This window comes from Primulina eburnea, unplaced genomic scaffold (genome assembly GCF_022965805.1).
Source record: "Primulina eburnea isolate SZY01 unplaced genomic scaffold, ASM2296580v1 ctg973_ERROPOS1174311, whole genome shotgun sequence".
In the NCBI taxonomy this organism is placed as follows: domain Eukaryota; kingdom Viridiplantae; phylum Streptophyta; class Magnoliopsida; order Lamiales; family Gesneriaceae; genus Primulina; species Primulina eburnea.
In genome coordinates this window covers 206,433-224,652 of record NW_027331729.1, presented here as the reverse complement: position 1 = coordinate 224,652, position 18,220 = coordinate 206,433, and the positions used below count along the sequence as shown (strand labels likewise).

The 18,220-nt window shown below is 36.1% G+C and overlaps 3 protein-coding genes and 1 long non-coding RNA gene across 7 annotated transcripts; 1 reads left to right on the top strand and 3 right to left on the bottom strand.

The window, feature by feature from the left end:
* Positions 1–8: 8 nt before the first annotated feature.
* LOC140822622 (uncharacterized) lies at positions 9–2,622 on the bottom strand. Of its 4 annotated transcripts, none has more exons than XM_073183424.1 (5): positions 2,349–2,622; positions 1,148–1,740; positions 737–1,058; positions 537–618; positions 9–372 (listed from the first exon to the last, which is right to left on the bottom strand). In XM_073183424.1, exons 2-5 carry the CDS (start codon positions 1,701–1,703, stop codon positions 196–198), a joined length of 1,137 nt encoding a protein of 378 aa, XP_073039525.1. In that variant the 5' UTR covers positions 1,704–1,740; positions 2,349–2,622; the 3' UTR covers positions 9–195. The 4 variants fall into 4 exon arrangements, with proteins under 4 accessions (XP_073039525.1, XP_073039521.1, XP_073039524.1 ...); XM_073183420.1 differs by having other exon boundaries at positions 1,148–1,754; positions 2,349–2,621; XM_073183423.1 differs by having other exon boundaries at positions 1,148–1,705; positions 2,349–2,621.
* Positions 2,623–8,332: 5,710 nt separating this feature from the next.
* LOC140822589 (zeaxanthin epoxidase, chloroplastic-like) lies at positions 8,333–14,118 on the top strand. Its single transcript, XM_073183371.1, has 16 exons — positions 8,333–9,014; positions 9,920–10,082; positions 10,273–10,347; positions 10,676–10,776; positions 10,861–10,973; positions 11,298–11,509; positions 11,741–11,832; positions 11,935–12,049; positions 12,146–12,249; positions 12,571–12,616; positions 12,713–12,777; positions 12,997–13,083; positions 13,187–13,241; positions 13,319–13,407; positions 13,490–13,577; positions 13,796–14,118. Exons 1-16 carry the CDS (start codon positions 8,500–8,502, stop codon positions 13,877–13,879), a joined length of 2,004 nt encoding a protein of 667 aa, XP_073039472.1. The 5' UTR covers positions 8,333–8,499; the 3' UTR covers positions 13,880–14,118.
* Positions 13,186–13,450, bottom strand: LOC140822590 (uncharacterized). The gene is made up of 2 exons (XR_012115994.1): positions 13,314–13,450; positions 13,186–13,236 (listed from the first exon to the last, which is right to left on the bottom strand). It is a non-coding gene; the product is annotated as an uncharacterized lncRNA (long non-coding RNA).
* Positions 14,119–16,594: 2,476 nt separating the features above from the next.
* LOC140822596 (uncharacterized) lies at positions 16,595–18,220 on the bottom strand. Its single transcript, XM_073183377.1, has one exon. The coding sequence runs from the start codon at positions 18,058–18,060 to the stop codon at positions 16,840–16,842; it is 1,221 nt and encodes a 406-aa protein (XP_073039478.1). The 5' UTR covers positions 18,061–18,220; the 3' UTR covers positions 16,595–16,839.

Genomic DNA, 18,220 nt, shown 5'->3' with positions numbered 1-18,220 from the left:
TGATGCTGTTAAAATGGAACCTGAATAATTAGAAACCGCAATACGACGGTACTTCCCGTTTGCCAGTGCAGTAAAAACTTAACTGGCGCCAGAAATAAATCAATCATATTGACAAACAATATTTGAGGTCAAGAAAGCACGAGGAAGTTTTAAATTTGATAGCGAACCAGGAAAGAAACATTATTCCATAAACTACTAATTCCTATGGCAAAGAAAGCGATGGCTGAAAGAGCGCATTTTCACAAATATAGAAGTTTGAGAAGTTTGATTTTCCACCAGTGAGTTTCTCATGGTTTGAGCTCTTGCCTGCGAGATTTCGAGCTCCTTCAAGATTTTGTCCATCGAGGCTGATCGCATCTTTTCTAGCTTCATCTAAGGAAACAGAATTGTTAGCAAGGGTCGATACAATTCAACTAACATCCTACACAAGACTGAATTTTTATTTTTTTTTTCCAAAAAGAAGAAGAAGAAGAAATAAAATAAAATACACCAGGTCATTTAACACCGCTAAATTGGTGTGATGCTACAACACGAACCTCGAGTTTTTGAACTGCTGCTTCAGATTTAGCCTGCTGCAAATTCTCCCAAGCACTGATCTTGGCCTCTTCTCTTTGCAACCTGCGAAATCCAAGAAGAAACCTTGTTATCTTGAATCCTTTTGGAATTTTACAAATTCTCTAATTTGTGATCCTTAATTAGCAAATATTCAGGTAATCGGGCTCCCATATTGACACACCTGACGTTTTTTCTTGCTTCAGCACTACTCCAAGGTGAGGGTAAGTCTTCAGTATTTCTTGAATCTTTCATCTTCCTTAGTCCTTGTTTCTTGGTGTCCCTGCCAGTACTCGTGCCTTTGTCTACCTGGACATCTCTAACTTCATCTTTTGCAGAAACATTGTCGTTTGGGACTGATCCAGATGAAGGAAAAATGGAGAATGATAGTCTCCCTTTGGTAGATGAATGAGTGCTTCCTTCCGGACTCATTTGAGTCGCCATATCCCTTCGCGAAACATCCGGGGAAACTAGGCCTTCCTCCTCTGTTCGGTCAAGTATGTCTCCTAGATGTTCAATTCGTCAATTGAAAACATGACTTTTCGTGCAACTAGTTTTATCGTAGATTTATCATACGAGAGAACGTCATATGTACCTTGAGAAGTAGGAAACATAGTTTCACTGAGAATATCTGACGCCCCAGGCACACTAGTACTCCGATTTATATTATTTCCAGGGTACGGAGAATCTGATTTTGAAATGATCCTAGCATCATACTGAATGGATAAACCTTCAGGTACCAGTACCCCAGTAGTAAGCGGTAAATTTCCCATGAAATTCTTGACACTGCCACCATCCATGGTGGGTGAATAGTTGGATAGGTATACAAGTCCGGGAGATCCCAATGGGCCACTCTTCGACTTTGGGTGCCTCTGAGATTGAGCTGCAAAAGTGTTGAAAGGACTATGACCTGAAACAGGGCTCGTAATCCATCTCTCAGCATCGTCCCATTTCGAAGGCAGAGCCCTCCCACTGTTAAAGGGTATCAAAGCAGCAGCACTAATATGCCTTCGACCACCACTACTTGTTGCCAGTGGCACTCGCTCGGAATTCCATCCTTTCGGAACTTCGTCTATGGTACCACCATATTCAGGTGTTCCTGGGCTCGTATAGGCACCGGAGTGCCTAAACGACCCTGAGTACTTCCTCATTGCTCCAAAAATCCAATTTTCGTGAAATCTTGAAGTCCTTATAGAATCAGTCTAGAAGTAATAACAGGGTAAGACTTACATTCAAATGCTCAAAAAACTAGTAACTCGAAGCTATATCACCAACCTTAACGCCTAACAAAGTTCTGAACAGACCAAATAGAACTTACACAGTTTCGAATTGTTTCAAAGTCCTGCAACTTCTTGATCCTATGGCTAGAGACAGTAATGATTGTCTACAAAATCATAATTTTCCCGAGTCTAAAACTCTCCCAAGACCTCAAAAATACATTACTCGCTCTATAAATGAAGTCTTGGATACACACCTTAATTTTATTGGGCATGGACCACAGAAAGGCTCGTGATTGGAGTGTAAGAGTAAACATAAAAGCTTCCAAGATATTGACATTTTTCATCAGAGAACACAACTTTAAGCTTTAAAATCCACTACCCATCCTCCTAATACCACACATTAAATCCACCCTTTCATTTTCAAAATAGCTCGCCATCACATTTCCCAAAAAGTTGCTGTTTTTAATGCTACACAAAACACAAAGAGAGAAGCGCACACAGAGCAAATAAACATATGGGACCATAGAATGATGAAGCAGATAGAGGCGAAATTAGCTATACTTTCAATAGAATTACCTTTTTCCGCGTCGGAATTCAGAATATGAGCCGCATAAATCTACGAACAGTACTTTCACTTCCGCTCATGTCTCTTTCGCCATTCTCGTTGAATTCTTAGAGTCGATGTTGAGAAGAAGCGAAAAGGGTTGTGGAAAATGGTTGGGAATCAAGAAAATTTTATTTTCAATGGGGGATAGATAATGTTTTTGTCGGAGGAATTTTGATCGACTCTGTAATAATAGAGTTCATGATGAGAGGAAGAAGAATGGCTTCTGATAATGCCAGAGCAATTCTCATAATGCCAGAGCAACTCTGTGCTCAATTTATTCATTTACCCTTCATATATAATATAGCTTATTAGCATGACATATTACACAATCTCTTAGACATAGTTTGGTATCTCATGATAGGATAAATATGTGATATATAATATAATGATAGATTAAAGATAAATAAGATGTATGATATTATATTTAATGTCTAGTATGATTTTAACAAAAGTGATTAAATTTATATATTAGATCGTAATGACAAAATTAACTTTATCATAATAAATTTTATAATTTCAAAGTTGTTGTTTGAGTTCATATTTCTTATCTATTAATGCGCCGACAATGTTTACATGATTTATTTATTTTTATCTAATTTTATATATTATATAATATATATATATATATATATAATTTAAATAAATATATATCAAAAACCAAACCAAATTCATTTGTCGACAATAATATCATATATAAAAAAAACCAAAGTATGGAATGTAGTATGACTAGTCTATGAAAAAGCAGAATTGAAGGATCGATGGAAGCACAAGTGAAATGAGAGAAGATATGGTTTACGGTTTTTATAAATTGAAGACAATTAAGTCATTTGTAATGTATTTTATCATTAAATTAAAATTATCAAACATAATAGAAGTGATATTTTATCCTTATATAAAGTTATTCATCAAGGGTCCATTATATTATCAAGGCTTTCTAAAAATGTACCAAACTTGGGATAAAGAATTTTATTTATCAATCTCTTCCTTATCTCGTATACCAAACTATGCCTTAAAGTATAGAAATTAGACTGGTTTATATTTTCGTATAAAATTATCAAAATCCAATTTCATAATATCTTTAAACAAAAAATAAAAATTATTGTTAGAAAATCCGAGATCTCCTAATTCCATTGACAAGTCTCGTCCCATCCAATATCTTTTCTACCCAAAAAATCTTGGATTCACCGATATATATATGAGTGAGTCTCATGTGAGACCGTCTCACGGATCTTAATCTGTGAGACGGGTCAACCCTACCCATGTTCACAATAAAAAGTAATACTCTTAGCATAAAAAGTAATACTTTTTCATGGATAATCCAAATAAGAGATCCGTCTCACAAATACGACCCGTGAGACCGTCTCACACAAGTTTTTGCCTATATATATAGACAAAAACAACTAGGGGTGGAGTATTTGAACCTAGTATATTTCCTCCATGTGGAAGTGATCATGTCATAAAAAACAAGAGGTTTTTGACAACCGAGGATCGATTCTAAGCATAAATGAGACGTGAATTTTCAAGAGGTTTTATCTGTCTATGAGCATTTAATTGATCTGGAAGCATGAGGATTGTTCTGGCATTATGAGTTGGCACATAGAGCAGTTGATTTGGCTCAAGACATGGGAGAGGGACAAGGTTGTCTGCGTCCAAAATGCAATCCCATGTGACAATACATGCAAATACAGGGACTCTTTGGCTACAGACTTTGGATTATGTTGGCAACTATGCTAGTTCCTAATTATATTTGATATTGACTTAGTAGGCATTATAAACTTTTTATACAATAGGGCATTGTTTGGTACATGGGATAAGAGTGGGATTGATAAATAATCCGCATTATCCCACGTTTGGTACGTTTTTAAAAAGCCCATGATAATATCACGTGCCCTTGATAAATACATTTTTAGAAGGATAAAACATCCTTAGTAAGAGGTGTGATAGTTTTAATTTAATGATAAAATATATTACAAATTACTTAATTACCCCCATTTATTTAAATACATTTAAGTTAATGTTAAATGTTTATTAAATACATACATATATACAAATATATAGATACATATATATACACACACAAATAGTTACTAGGCTCATTCGATATGAAAAAGATTATAAAAAAATAAAAAAAAAGTACAATTACAAGATCTTGATAACAATGAAATATAAGTTTTTATGATAGGGTTAATTTTGTCATTACATGTCAATATATAAATTTAATCACTCTAGTTAAAATCATACCAAACATTCAACATATTATCTTATCATTATATTTATCATTGATTTATCTTTATACTGTATATCCCTTACTTATCATATCCTATGTACCAAACTGTACCTAGGAATAGAATAGTTAAGTTCAAATATTTTGGGATTTTTTTTTAATCTTTCGTGTTTGTTTTTTCCCTATATTGATCTAACACTAGTGTTATTGAATTTCACTTTCCTATATTGCGTGACGCTGATGTATCTTTTTGGATGGCCTAATAACTTGATGGAAACAAATGTTTCTGATGTTGTTATGGAAGTATATACAACAATAAAACAGGCAAGCTTCTTCGTTTGTGGTTCAACATTGTACGCGGTTGGCTAATCAAGTTGTTCATACATTAGTATATTTTGTTTTCTAATCCGGGGTGTTATTGGATTGTATAGAATTTTTCTAAAATTGTTTTGGACCTTTTTTTTATTTTTTATTTTTGTAAATTATGACATTATGGGATGACAATATTATGCTATTGAATATTTTTAAAAAAAAAAAAAAACTAAATGTGTCTTCATCAAACTATTTAATTATGTGTGCCCAGTTCTTGCATATCTAATGCATACGTAGACAGTGTACAATTTCCAACCAATAAAATTTCGAGAATCTTTGCAAATCATGTATGGGTGGACTTGAGATGGGAATAAAATGAAATGTATTCATTGAAAAGGAAACTGTTTGGAGAAGTTAAGGTTGTTGCCATCATTTGAAGTGATGGATTTTGTTACATGTAATTTTAAGGACAAATGCTGCGTAGCTTTTGTTGATTGCAAACTCATTTTTATTGGGAAATCCTGAAAATATAATATTTTAAAGATCAATCGTCTCGAATTGGTCAGTAACGCATATTATATCAATTCAACTGATATTTCAAAATATGATAATTGAATATTTTTTCCTCGTCAAATGATAATAAAATCAGGTTGGTAGAAATTTAAATATATTTTTTTGATTGGCAAAATATAACTTATTTTTAAATTTTTTTTTTTGTTGCGGATAAAGAAAACTTGATACATCGAACGATATCATCTAAAATATGTTCCATAAAACAAATGCTTGATTTTTCCCCTATGTGAGCTACGCTCAAAATACTTGAAATAAATGTGATTTAGTTGATTCGATGATATCTTAGCGCATAAATCACACAGACGAGAGTAGAGATGATAATGAGACAGATATGGAGTTGTTCGCCAAAACCGACACCTACCCCCACCATGAAATCTAGTGGTTCCAATCAGACTTATATCTGCTAAAAATTATATACTTTTTTGAAATTTAATCATTATACAACAAATTTTTTAGAAATTAATAAATCATTAAATTTACTTTCCAAATTTATGTTAATAATATTTAGGAAAAACTATTGTCATAAGTTAAAATATATTGATTTATATTCAATTTATAACAAAATAAAATTTATAATTATATATTTAAAATTTAAAACATATCATTATAAAATAAAATTATTTCAATCCTAAAATATTATGAGTTAAATTTAGATATTAAAATATACATGATTCAATAAATAAAAATGTAAAAATATTCTTAACCATAAATATGTACGTGTATATGTATACTTATATATTTATATTATGATAAAAAATTTGTGTTAGACGGTCTCACATGTCGTATTTTGTGAGAAAAATCTCTTATTTAGATCATCCATGAAAAAAATATTACTTTTTATGCAAAGAGTATTACTTTTTATTGTGAATATTGGTAGGATTGACCCGTCTCACAGACAAAAATTCGTGAGACGGTCTTACGAGAGACCTACTCTTGTATTATATGTACATATAGAGTGGTGGGTATGGTCCATCAAATTTCAGGGCTGTTCTCGGACTTACTTAACCAGGTTTAAACTCATCCCAGCGAAGAGGGTTTAATATAAGATCAAATTCTAACATGACTCGTTGTCATCCCTAATATGGGGAAAAGAGAGAGTTTTGTACATCATCCAAATTAATTTGAAACTAAAACACATATGACTGACAAAACAATCCCAAATTTCATTTATCATACCGACTTCCTAGTTTTACCTTACTTTTCCTCGGTCTTCCCTACTTTCTTTTTGTGAAGAAAAATTTCTTCATTCCATTGGGCCTAATAAATTTGGGCATTTCGTAAACTAAATGTATATCCGAACTTTTTACATGGGCTGGGCCAATAGTTGAGTTCTACTGTATTTAAATTTTAAACGTTCGAGTTAAATCAGTGAAAATATCGAATTATTCGAACTTATACTAAAAAATTATTGAACATATTTGTAGCATAATTTTAGAGCTTAAATTCGTATTTATATCGTCAAAATTTCTCTTAAATTATATATACATTCCCATTTTTTTTAGGCTTATAATAATTTATCCAGTTACTTATATAATTATGGATATCAATTGTCATGAAATTGTCAACTATATGAAACGAGCGGCACAAGAAAATTAGAGAAAACTATGAAATTATGTTGGTCCCGGTCAATTGTCGCCACCAGAAAAGCACTATTCAATTATTATAATTTTCTAATATCTAAAAATAAAATTATAATTTATGATAATCATATTTAGAACTCATTAGAAACTTGTAGAGTAGCCTTTTTTTATAAAAAAAAAACAAAATTATTTTACTTTTTAAAAAAAATCTTAATTTTTCTGGACATGATTTGATCACAGATAGGAAATGTTGCTGTCGTTGTAGGCTTCGACCACATATAACACTTTTTTTAAAAGGGATATTTGAAGTTTATCGATTGGTCACTAGAGGCGTACGTGGCACTATTTGAATGGTGTGACGGTTAAATTTGAGATAGATCCAACTTGTCTACATACAAGAAGTTTTTTTAAGATAATTATTTTCTAAACCCGACCATTATTTTTACGAGTATTGAACTCGAACACACATCGATACAAACCTCTACACAATTAAGACCAGTTGGGTTAAAGTCCGGTTTCAAAATCGACTCATTTTTATGAGTATTAGGAATTGAAGAGAATAGGAGTATATAGTTAGGGCATTAAATGACTAATTTTGATTTCAATAAGTTTATTGACATGACTTATAAGTTGTATGGTAAGGATTTTTTGAATCGAGATGATTTTTTAAAATATGAGTGGAATAATACTCAAGAAAGTTTTATTCCTTAAATTATTCTAAAGTAAACAAATTAGGTAACATTTTATTATTGAGTAAAAAATAATTTGCTATATGAATTATTTTTAAATGACAAATTAATACACAAACTTTTTTAATTAGAAATGAATTGGAATTGGGTACCTATTAGATCATTCACAAAAATTGATATACCAATTTGTGATTTAATCAACAATTAATGTAAAAAAAATTAATTTTGCTGTTTTTGTAGCCATCCTACTCATCCTTCCAACCGGTTTATTTCATCCTATTCATATAGGTATTGTCTCTATCCTAAGATGAACGACCAAGATTTGTCTATTTATATATAATACCCACTTTTTTTTTTAAATTAAATGTATAAAATGAAGTAAAGATCTCATCTCCCTACCACCAAGTTTGGACACTTGAATATGCTGACAGAGAGCTGGGCAACATGGCATTGCCATGAAATCTCCACCGTTGCTTCTTCTGCTATGATGGGATTGGCTCAGATTTCTTACAGCCCCACCACCCAAAACCGTAACCGTCGCTCTCACTATATATCCTCCGAATTTCTATTCGAGCTAATCGAATTTCGAGGATAGAAGATTGCGAAGACCACACCAGTTTTTATTGGTTCTGCTTCTTCATTCAATTCTCGAAATTTCGGTGTTTTACCACAAAAAAGACTGGTGCTTTAATACTGATACACTGAATTTTGTTCGGTATGTTGTTTGCCTAGTTCTAGAAAGATGACTTCATCTGTACTCTATCACTCAATCAATCCATCTACATCGCTGTTTTCAAGAACCCATTCCCCATCTCTGGTATTCAAAGATATCCCAGCAGAAGTCTGCGCTTTTCCGGGCCAGAAATCCTACTTGAGTTACCAAGAAAATGGGCACCACAGGAAACAAACGAAAGTGAAGGCTGCTGTAGTGGAAGTCCCAGAGTGTGAGGCTTCTGTTAGCGGTGGAGTCTCGAAAGACACGGTGAAGAAGCTGAGGATTCTGGTGGCTGGCGGCGGGATTGGTGGGCTGGTTCTGGCTTTGGCTGCCAAAAAGCGGGGGTTTGACGTGGTGGTGTTCGAGAGGGATTTGAGTGCTATCAGAGGGGAGGGGCAGTATAGAGGGCCAATTCAGATACAGAGCAATGCATTGGCTGCTTTGGAGGCTATAGATATGGATGTTGCCGAGGAAATAATGAGCGCCGGCTGCATCACCGGTGATCGAATTAACGGTTTGGTGGATGGGATCTCTGGTAATTGGTAGGTTTCTAGATTTAGTTGTGCTGAGTTGTCGTTTAGAAGGATATTATCTGCCAAATATTTGATTCACCCGCGGTTTAAAACGGTGTTTGGTGGGGCTAGGCAGTGAATTAATTAACAAAGGGTATAGAAGCAGCTCCGAAAATAAATGCAATTTTTTTGTAAAAATTAAAACTTCACTTGGTTATTATCTGAAACCATGCTAATTCCTTCCAAACATTTCGTGCTGGTCTTTTTCGTGTTTTCATGGATGAGTAGAATGCTTCAAGTGTCCAATAGAACTATAAAGTACTTTCGTACTGCTAAGGACTGATAATTGGGGTTAGGAGGCGAGGATGATGAACTCTTACGTCATGGAAAAAAAATCTACTTTTTTTTTGGTTTTGAGTGCTTCCCTCCTCGCCCTGTTTCTGCTCAAAGTGTTGCCTTTGTATCCGTGGTATATCATGCTTGTGCAATCTCTGTCTGGATGTTCCTCATTAAGCGGTGTATTATTGTATGTTTGGATGGTAGCAGAAAGACCGAAAATGAATCTTGCAGTTATAAATTCTAAAGTGCTCTCCCTTAATGGTTGTGGGCTTTGTACTATTGTTATCAATATCCTGTCCTTTCAAATATATGACACGAATCCATGTTTTTTGCCTTACACTATCACCATTTTTGTTTCCCTGATTATGCTATCTAGTGTTTCTCTTTTTTCTTGGTTAATCTGTAAATGATGAAGAATTCTTACTCGAGGAATCGGTTTGGTTTCCTTAATCATATACATACTATATGGAAAGCGGAGGGAGGGGTCGTCGATGCAGCAGTTATTTTTGTTATCTTTGTTTGCGAAAGGAAGATGTGACTTTTCTTTTCCCATTTTATGTGATTTAAGTGCATAAAATGATACTGTTTATAATCAGGTACGTCAAGTTTGACACGTTCACTCCCGCAGCGGAGCGGGGACTTCCCGTCACCAGAGTCATTAGCCGCATGACTTTGCAACAAATTCTTGCCTATGCAGTTGGCTCAGATATTATTATTAATGAAAGCAATGTAGTGGACTTCAAAGATGACGGTGAAAAGGTAGTCTCAAGTTACACCTTTCTTCACTGGTTTAGTAGCTTGCTAGATCCCAATGCAAATCCAAATGAAAATTCATCAATATCGCATATTTTCTAGGTCTATTAAGCGCTCCACGCCCTAACGTATCCCAAAAAAATTAATGTTGATCCCGTGTCTGCTGTGGTACGACTAATACTTTGCACAAATTCAGGTTACTGTGAAGCTTGAAAATGGGCAGTGTTATGAGGGTGATCTTCTTGTTGGTGCTGATGGGATACGGTCGAAGGTACTTTTTACTTTATATGTGTGATACGATTCCGATTATCGATTGAAAACTTGGATAAAGGTCTTAAGGAGCATATATTAGATCTTGGTTTAAGAGATGACATGCGAGAAAATCGCTTAGCTTGGAGAACTAATATACATGCAGTCGATCCCGCAACTAGCGGGAATGTGCTATGATTATAATGATGATTAGATACAATTCCGCTCGACCAAAAACTGAATGTAGAGCAGAAAAACAAAGAATAAAAAAAAATAAATCATGAAATATTGAAATTTGACTCCGAATTCTTATGCTCGTGATTCTGGTATCACTGTTAATGCTAGCACAGGTGAGGAAAACTCTGTTTGGCCCAAGTGAAGCTATATACTCAGGGTACACTTGTTACACCGGAATAGCAGATTTTGTTCCTGCTGATATAGAGACGGTTGGGTATGTTGTCTATTCTCGTTCCAATGTCTGTAACATTTCCTTGTCTATGATATTGAGTAAGGCCAGTTTGCAATTCTCTTACAGGTACCGAGTATTCCTGGGCCACAAACAATACTTTGTTTCTTCAGATGTTGGGGGAGGAAAGATGCAATGGTATGCGTTTCATAATGAACCGCCAGGTGGTGTAGATGTCGGAGGTAAACAATCTCCAGCTTTACCCCTTACTGATTCGATATTTGTTTCTCTTCAGTTGACTCCGGCCAGGCAATTTCACTGGGAAAAACCTTCTAGTATATAGTTCACCGAGCTTATCCAGTCTGGGACGTATGTGACACCCCTGAGTGGAAAGATGAATGATAGTCAACTGTTAATTTTACTTATAACTGAATTCTGATTTTATGGCATAAATACTGCCTTGAAAGAAGGATACTTATCGATGCCATGATAAATTTAAATTATTTGAGTTGTACAGCTAGGATGAAGTTTCATCCTTAAAAGGAGTGATTCTCTTGATCTTTTAGGTAAAAAGGAGAGGCTACTTAAATTGTTTGGAGGTTGGTGTGATAATGTCATAGATCTATTACTCACCACGGATGATGATGCAATTCTCCGTCGTGATATATATGACCGGACCCCAGCCTTAACATGGGGAAAGGGCCGTGTCACGTTACTTGGTGATTCTGTCCATGCCATGCAACCAAACTTGGGTCAAGGGGGATGCATGGCAATTGAGGTATGATGTATTTTGAACAGTTCTTTTTCTGAACTTCTCTACCATTTTCTTAAGGTACACACTGCCTTTATTTGAATATAGAACTTTTTAAAAAGACTGTGGACCACTAAAAATATGTATATTTAAGAATTCCATCATGTGCATGGATATTGAATTTATTTCCGGATCACGAATCTTTTCTGATTTTGAACTAAAAGGCGATAATATTGAAATAATATGTTATGAATTCAGGATGGATATCAACTATCACTGGAGCTTGATAAAGTATGGAAAGAAAGTATCGAGTCTAGTAGGCCAATGGATATAGCCTCTGCTTTGAAAAGGTGTAATGTATTTGTTTCCCTTACTGCTGTCTCCATAAGCCTCGTTAAAGTTTCATGAAGATCACCCACCAAAACTTCAAAGCATTTGTTGGCTTTCGTCAGATATGAGAATGCTCGAAAAATAAGAGTTGCAGTCATTCATGGACTAGCAAGGATGGCTGCAATTATGGCAACAACTTACAAAGCATACCTTGGTGTTGGTCTCGGTCCGCTGTCGGTAAGAATGTGAATTTAATGCATGAGAAGATTGAGAATATCCGGGTATGGTCCAGAAATTTTAGAAGTTGATGAAAGTCGGTATTTGGTTTTGTAGTTCCTGACAAAATTTAGAATACCACATCCCGGAAGAGTTGGTGGGAGATTTTTTGTCGACATTGCTATGCCTTTAATGTTGAGTTGGGTTCTTGGTGGTAATGGGTGAGATCTTATTTTCCTTTATTTGTCAATATATTTGGTATGATTTTTGGTTTCCACCGATGGATTGAATAAGTGTGTTACAAGATTTTAATTTTTTTATGAGATGTATTGGAACCGAGGATGTTTAATATGAATTTGGTTGGAAGCACTTAGTGTTGAAAAACATGACGTCTAAGCTGTGTAACCTTTATTTGCACCAAGTGTGATAGAAAAACATGTGTGTGCGCGTGTACACGCACGACAAATCGACAATTTTATATTTGGACTTTTCGTGATGTGGAGAGAATGTTGAATATAATGAATGAATTGTATGGCTTTCAGTTCAAAACTTGAAGGAAGAACGCTGCAGTGCAGACTTTCTGATAAAGTAAGCCAATAAACTTGGAATAAAATTGCAGTTTGTGTTCTATGATTATGGTATGATGACCAGGTGACTAATGTGTCGTATCTATTACTCGTGAAGGCCAATGACCAGTTACGAAGATGGTTTACAGATGATGATGCTCTAGAGCGAGCTCTGGATGCAGAGTGAGTATATCATAACCTTAAATTTATGAAGAGAATACTTTCTTCATTTTGTCACGCATCGCACTCATGGGTTCTGCTAGCAATTATCTTGCATTCATCCAAATGCTAGAAGAATTCTTTTTTTTACATCTTTATAGACCCATTCCCCAAACATTTCAACGTGGACGAGGTACTATTCCTTTATCGATTTGCTCAACTGTTGCCCTGTCGTGTGTATAGTTGGTTTCTATTTTCCATTGAAGATTCAACCGCTGCAACTGATACCATCATTCTAAGCCGAGATGAGAAGAATCCATATGTTATTGGGTATGCCTTTTCGTCTACAGCTTATGAAAGAAACCGTGTGATTCATTTGCTTACATGTCTATATTAGACTGTGATACTTATAGCATACCCTTTTCAATCGTAGGAATGTACACCACCCAAATTTTGCTGGAGTATCAGTATGTATACCTTCACCTCAGGCAAGTTCACTGAATTCTCATTTCCCTTTTATAATTTTCCGGAAGTTTCATTTTTTCCTTCAATTGCGACACTTCAGGTTTCCAAAACACATGCTCGAATAAGCTATAAAGATGGAGCCTTCTTCGTAACTGACTTAAGGAGTGAATATGGCACCTGGATATCTGAGTATGTCTTGGAATGCATTTTTCCCACTTCTATACGCATGATGTGACATGAATCTACATACTAAGTGTAGAAAATTTTACAGCAACGAGGACAGGCGATATCGTGTGTCACCCAATGTCCCTACTCGTTTTCATCCTACGGATGTGATTGAATTTGGGTCTGATAAGAAGGTCAGAGTTTTTACATCATTACCTAGTTTTTCAATTCTCATCCCCATATTTTGTTGCAAAAAACGTAGAAAGAGCACGATACACTGTCCCTCTTTTTGGGCCGTCGTCTTGTTTAATCTTACATCATCCTTTAGGCTTTAACTGGATCTTGATACTTTATGTTCTTGAACGGCCCTTGGTTTTCGTCTCATTGACGTGTTGTATGGAAGCAATTGCAGGCGGTGTTTCGCGTTAAGGTTTTAAAGCTTCCGCCAAAAATCGCAAAGAAAACAGATGAAACTGAAGTTCTGCAAGCTGTATAGGATTCAAAGTGAGACCGCGGAAGGAGATTGAATTATAGGGAAACTTGTATAGAATTTTAATTGGTGGCAATTGAACGGTGTCATGCTGCTGCATTTTGGGATAGGAGTCGTGACATGTAATTAAAATATTTATACGCTCTAATTATACATGGAAATGGCTCCAATTGTTATTGGAAACAAAATTGGACAAATTATGGAGTTAAAAAAACTGCAAATCTCAGCTTTCCTGATTTCTACTAGATTGAATTTGAAATTGAAACCTTTTTTTCTCCCTTGAACCCACAAAATGAACTATTTCGCAATCAAGTTTAGCTTGTTTTATAATTACAATTCGCATTCCATTGTTTCGATTTGAATTTAATTATCAAACTCTATTGAGTTACATATTCAAATTCATTCTCCAGCACATTTTATGCATAATGCAACGAAATAATTCGGACGCAAATTCAGTTTGAGACTATGTTTTGGAGCACACACAGAAAACCTCGAATTAGATAGTTGTAATAAACACTCGAAGAACATTATTCGAGCTAATTCAAATTTGTTGCTTAAAAACTTCGAACTATTTAATCGATAAAATTTCAGGAACTGCCCACACATGGATTTTTTCTTGTAACATAACTTGGAGTAAATTATATATATTATTTTTTGTTGCTTTAAAATTTTAAACTATTAATATCTTGATACAAATTCAATACTATAGATTTCCTAATTGACAATGGATCAAAAGGCCAACCAACATGATTCAAATCTTCCACCAAAATAATGGGCCAGAAACGCAGGGAAAAAGGACAATGGACTTGGAAGGATGGGACCCTACATCTATAAACAGGATTATTTTAAAAAAAAATATTATTTAATTTCCTCAAAATAAATATTATTTAATAACACACCAACAGTTTGCAATAAGTCTGCACTTAAATTAGATGTGCAGGTGTAGTCACCATCCAAATTTCCAAATAAAATAAGATATCAAGAGTGGCCCCCTCCTCCCTATAAATACATTGCATGAACCACATATCAAATTATAGTATTATAATTAAGCTTATCATAAATCTGCAGATGTTTCATTGTCTCGCCATACACACACAATCTCGTCTCACATACATAAATGTGCCACGCCCGCGGTGGACAAGTGATGAAATCGCCACCATTACGGGCGGCAGAGGGGCATGCATCTCCCATATCTTCCTGTCATGCAACTGGTATTGTGTTTTAGTACGAATAAATGTCATGTGACTTAGTTCTAACTTGTCAAGAACATGAACACTTCAAATTAAAATGTAAAATTCGATGGAGTTTATTTGTGGCAATGATACTCAGCATTTTAAAAAACAAACCACATAAAACGTCTGTAAAAAAAGATATTTACGATAAAAGTCGATTTCAATGTGTGCAAAAAAAACAAAATTCAAAAATCTCCATGTTGGATTGCTACGAGCCATGAGCTACATCTATTTCGAAATTTTAATCATTTCTTATAATTCACTTTTGATCTAAAAAGTTGTGTGTTATTTTTGTATGTTTTATCGAGAGAAGGTATTGACCTAATCATCCTCCTCTATATGTTTTGTTGTCTTAAATAATAACAGGACTCGTGAGATCATATGATGACAGTCTTGACCATGGTGATGGGACAACTGTGGTTATGTTATATGCTGATTGATCCCATTATGGACTAATTTGCTTATGTTTTATAGGAATGGTCGATGTGGAATTTCTATATATCTCAAGACAAAATGTTATTTTGTGTATATTTTATAAAAACATAGAATTGTTCGCCGATAGAAAAGACAAGAAATATAATAAATGCGACAAAAGTTGAAGTTAGGGAGGAGCAAACAGCACCCACCTCGTTGTTGTGTCTCTTGAAGGTTAAGACGTCAAGAATTAGGTGTCAGGTTTCCCACTCGAATGTGGATAACACAGTGGCTTCTCTTTATTTCCTGTCTGTCAACTCCTATCTCCTCTCAAAAGAATATATTATACACATTTGCCTTTTCATCCCTCATATTTCTTTTTCAATACCCATTTTCCACTTGTAATTTTTCTTTTATCATATAACAAATTAATTACTTTAATTTTTGCAATGATCCTCACTCTGTTTTTAATATGTTCCACTCATGACATAGGATGAGGTGATAAATCGAAAAATAAAGATAACATAACTATGTATAATCCTTACTCCATTTTCTTTGACAAATTATTGTATAAAATGGAGTAATACAAAAATGTTAAGTTTGTTGAATCCTTAACTAAATAGGTGGATGGCTTAGGACCCGAATGTGGAACGTGCCGACTATTTCGACGCACCATTTATTTGTGACACTTGGAGAGGGAAGGTCACTCACGAATCCCAGTCGATCTCCCAACTCTTTCAAAAATATAATTTTTAAAAACATTATTTTACAATCCCCAAGATATGGGACCCATTCTACGTCTTTTTGAGCACACGTGCGCCCCTTGGTTTGATATCTGTGTCACTCCGTAATTTTTTTTATATTATTATGTTTTATTTATACATTTCCCCAAGAAAATTTTCCTTCTAAATTTGTTTGCAGAAGAAAGTGAAGTATTTGAGCTAGTCCAGCAGTCGCGTGACTCTTATCTTCGTGTGAAAATGATTCAGCGAAAAAGTTTATAGAAATCTCACTAACATAATATATATTATTACACAACTAAAATTTCAGAATGTAGAGTAAAACAGACGTTTGAATCAATAAAATTGAAGACAGATTCGGAGTAACGGTATAATACCTTTTTAATTTCGTATTACACGTATAGTGTGTAATCATTTTCTTTTCTGTTTTTTCCCCCAAAAATATTCATAATTTCTAATTTCTATACCATTTGTCTTACTTTATTCAACCTTTTACAACTTCCTAAGAAATATTTTTGTATCCAATTGAGGCACGACGCTAGCTGGGAACACGAGGCAATCTCGATGTTCCCCGGGTTTACTAAGACAGCGAACCGGTTGAGGACGACGAAGACCGGTTCACCGCCACAGCCAGTTTCCCAATCCTCTCGACCAGCTCAGGAGACAGCATCTTCACCGGTTTCTTCTCCTTCTCCCGTCGGAAATTGAAACCAAGAGCATCCGAAACCTCTTCGGAGCTCCACCCGGATTTCAGGAGTGTATCTGATAACCGATCCGCTTTCAGCAGCAAAGCATCCAACACGGCCTCGTTATCCACCATAACCATCTCGCCTTCGAAGAACCCGGATGCCGACACGTGTATGATCTCCGAGACGTCGGATTCCTTCCAACCTCCTTGTTTCAAAACCGACCCGATTTCGGTCACGTATTCTTCGACCCATTTGGGCATTTCGGATCTTGGTATGTCGCGGTACCTGTCGGGTGATGATGAGGATGAGGAGGATGAGTTAGAGTTCCTCTGCCGGCGATCCACGGCGGCGTCGCTCCAGAACTCCACCCACCGTGGCGTCCGCCCGCCGGAGATCGCGTCAAGGCTTCTCCTGGAGAAGCTGCTCGATGATCCAGCTGAGTTCAGCTCGCTTCCTGAGCGGTAGGTTGATAGAATACTTGAATCCCGACTCGGTTTGAAGAGAGAGGATTCGCGATCAAAAAAGTCTGACAAATCAAACCCGCAACAGAAGATTCTGTTCTCATCTACGTAGAAAATAGGGTTTCCTGCCAAACAAGGGTTGCAAGGGATGTAACAACGGTTGAAGACGGGGATCAAAAGCGGGGCTTGTTTGAGAGCGTTCCGGGCTATCTTCAGGGCCTTCTCCGGGTTGGACGGGCGTGGGCCCCACGACTTAGACCATAGAACATTTCGAGCTATGTGGAAAGAGATTGAAGCAACAGGAAGTTCAATGGAGGTTCGGAGGTGAAGCCTGGCCGAGCCCGATGACCGCCAGTCGGGAAACCCGGTCCCCACGGGCAAACCCAACGACAGAACCGCTTTCAGGTCCGGTGGGAATGCAAACCCGAACTCGGCTTCGGCTAACGCGAACTCCGACACCGATAAACCAGCTTGGACTCTAACACCCGAGCTCTTCAAATGGCGGATCACTTTCTCCGCCAACGACGAGAAAGATAGGAGGCTTATGCGCGGCGTGGACGGAGCGGAAGAGGCGGCCCGTGCGGATAGACGGCGGAGTCCGGCCACGTGGGAAGCGTTCAGCCCGGCCATCCTCCTGTCCACATCAACCATGAGGGGAGATGGGGTCTTTAACAACAAGGAAAAGAAGAAAAGAATCCAGCTTTCGGTTGTTGATCTCAAACTTTGCCTGAGGATCGAAGATTGGGTTTCTTTAAAGTGAGAAAGGTGGAAACTTGAGTGAAGTTTACAGTGAAGTGCAAACAGGGCAAAC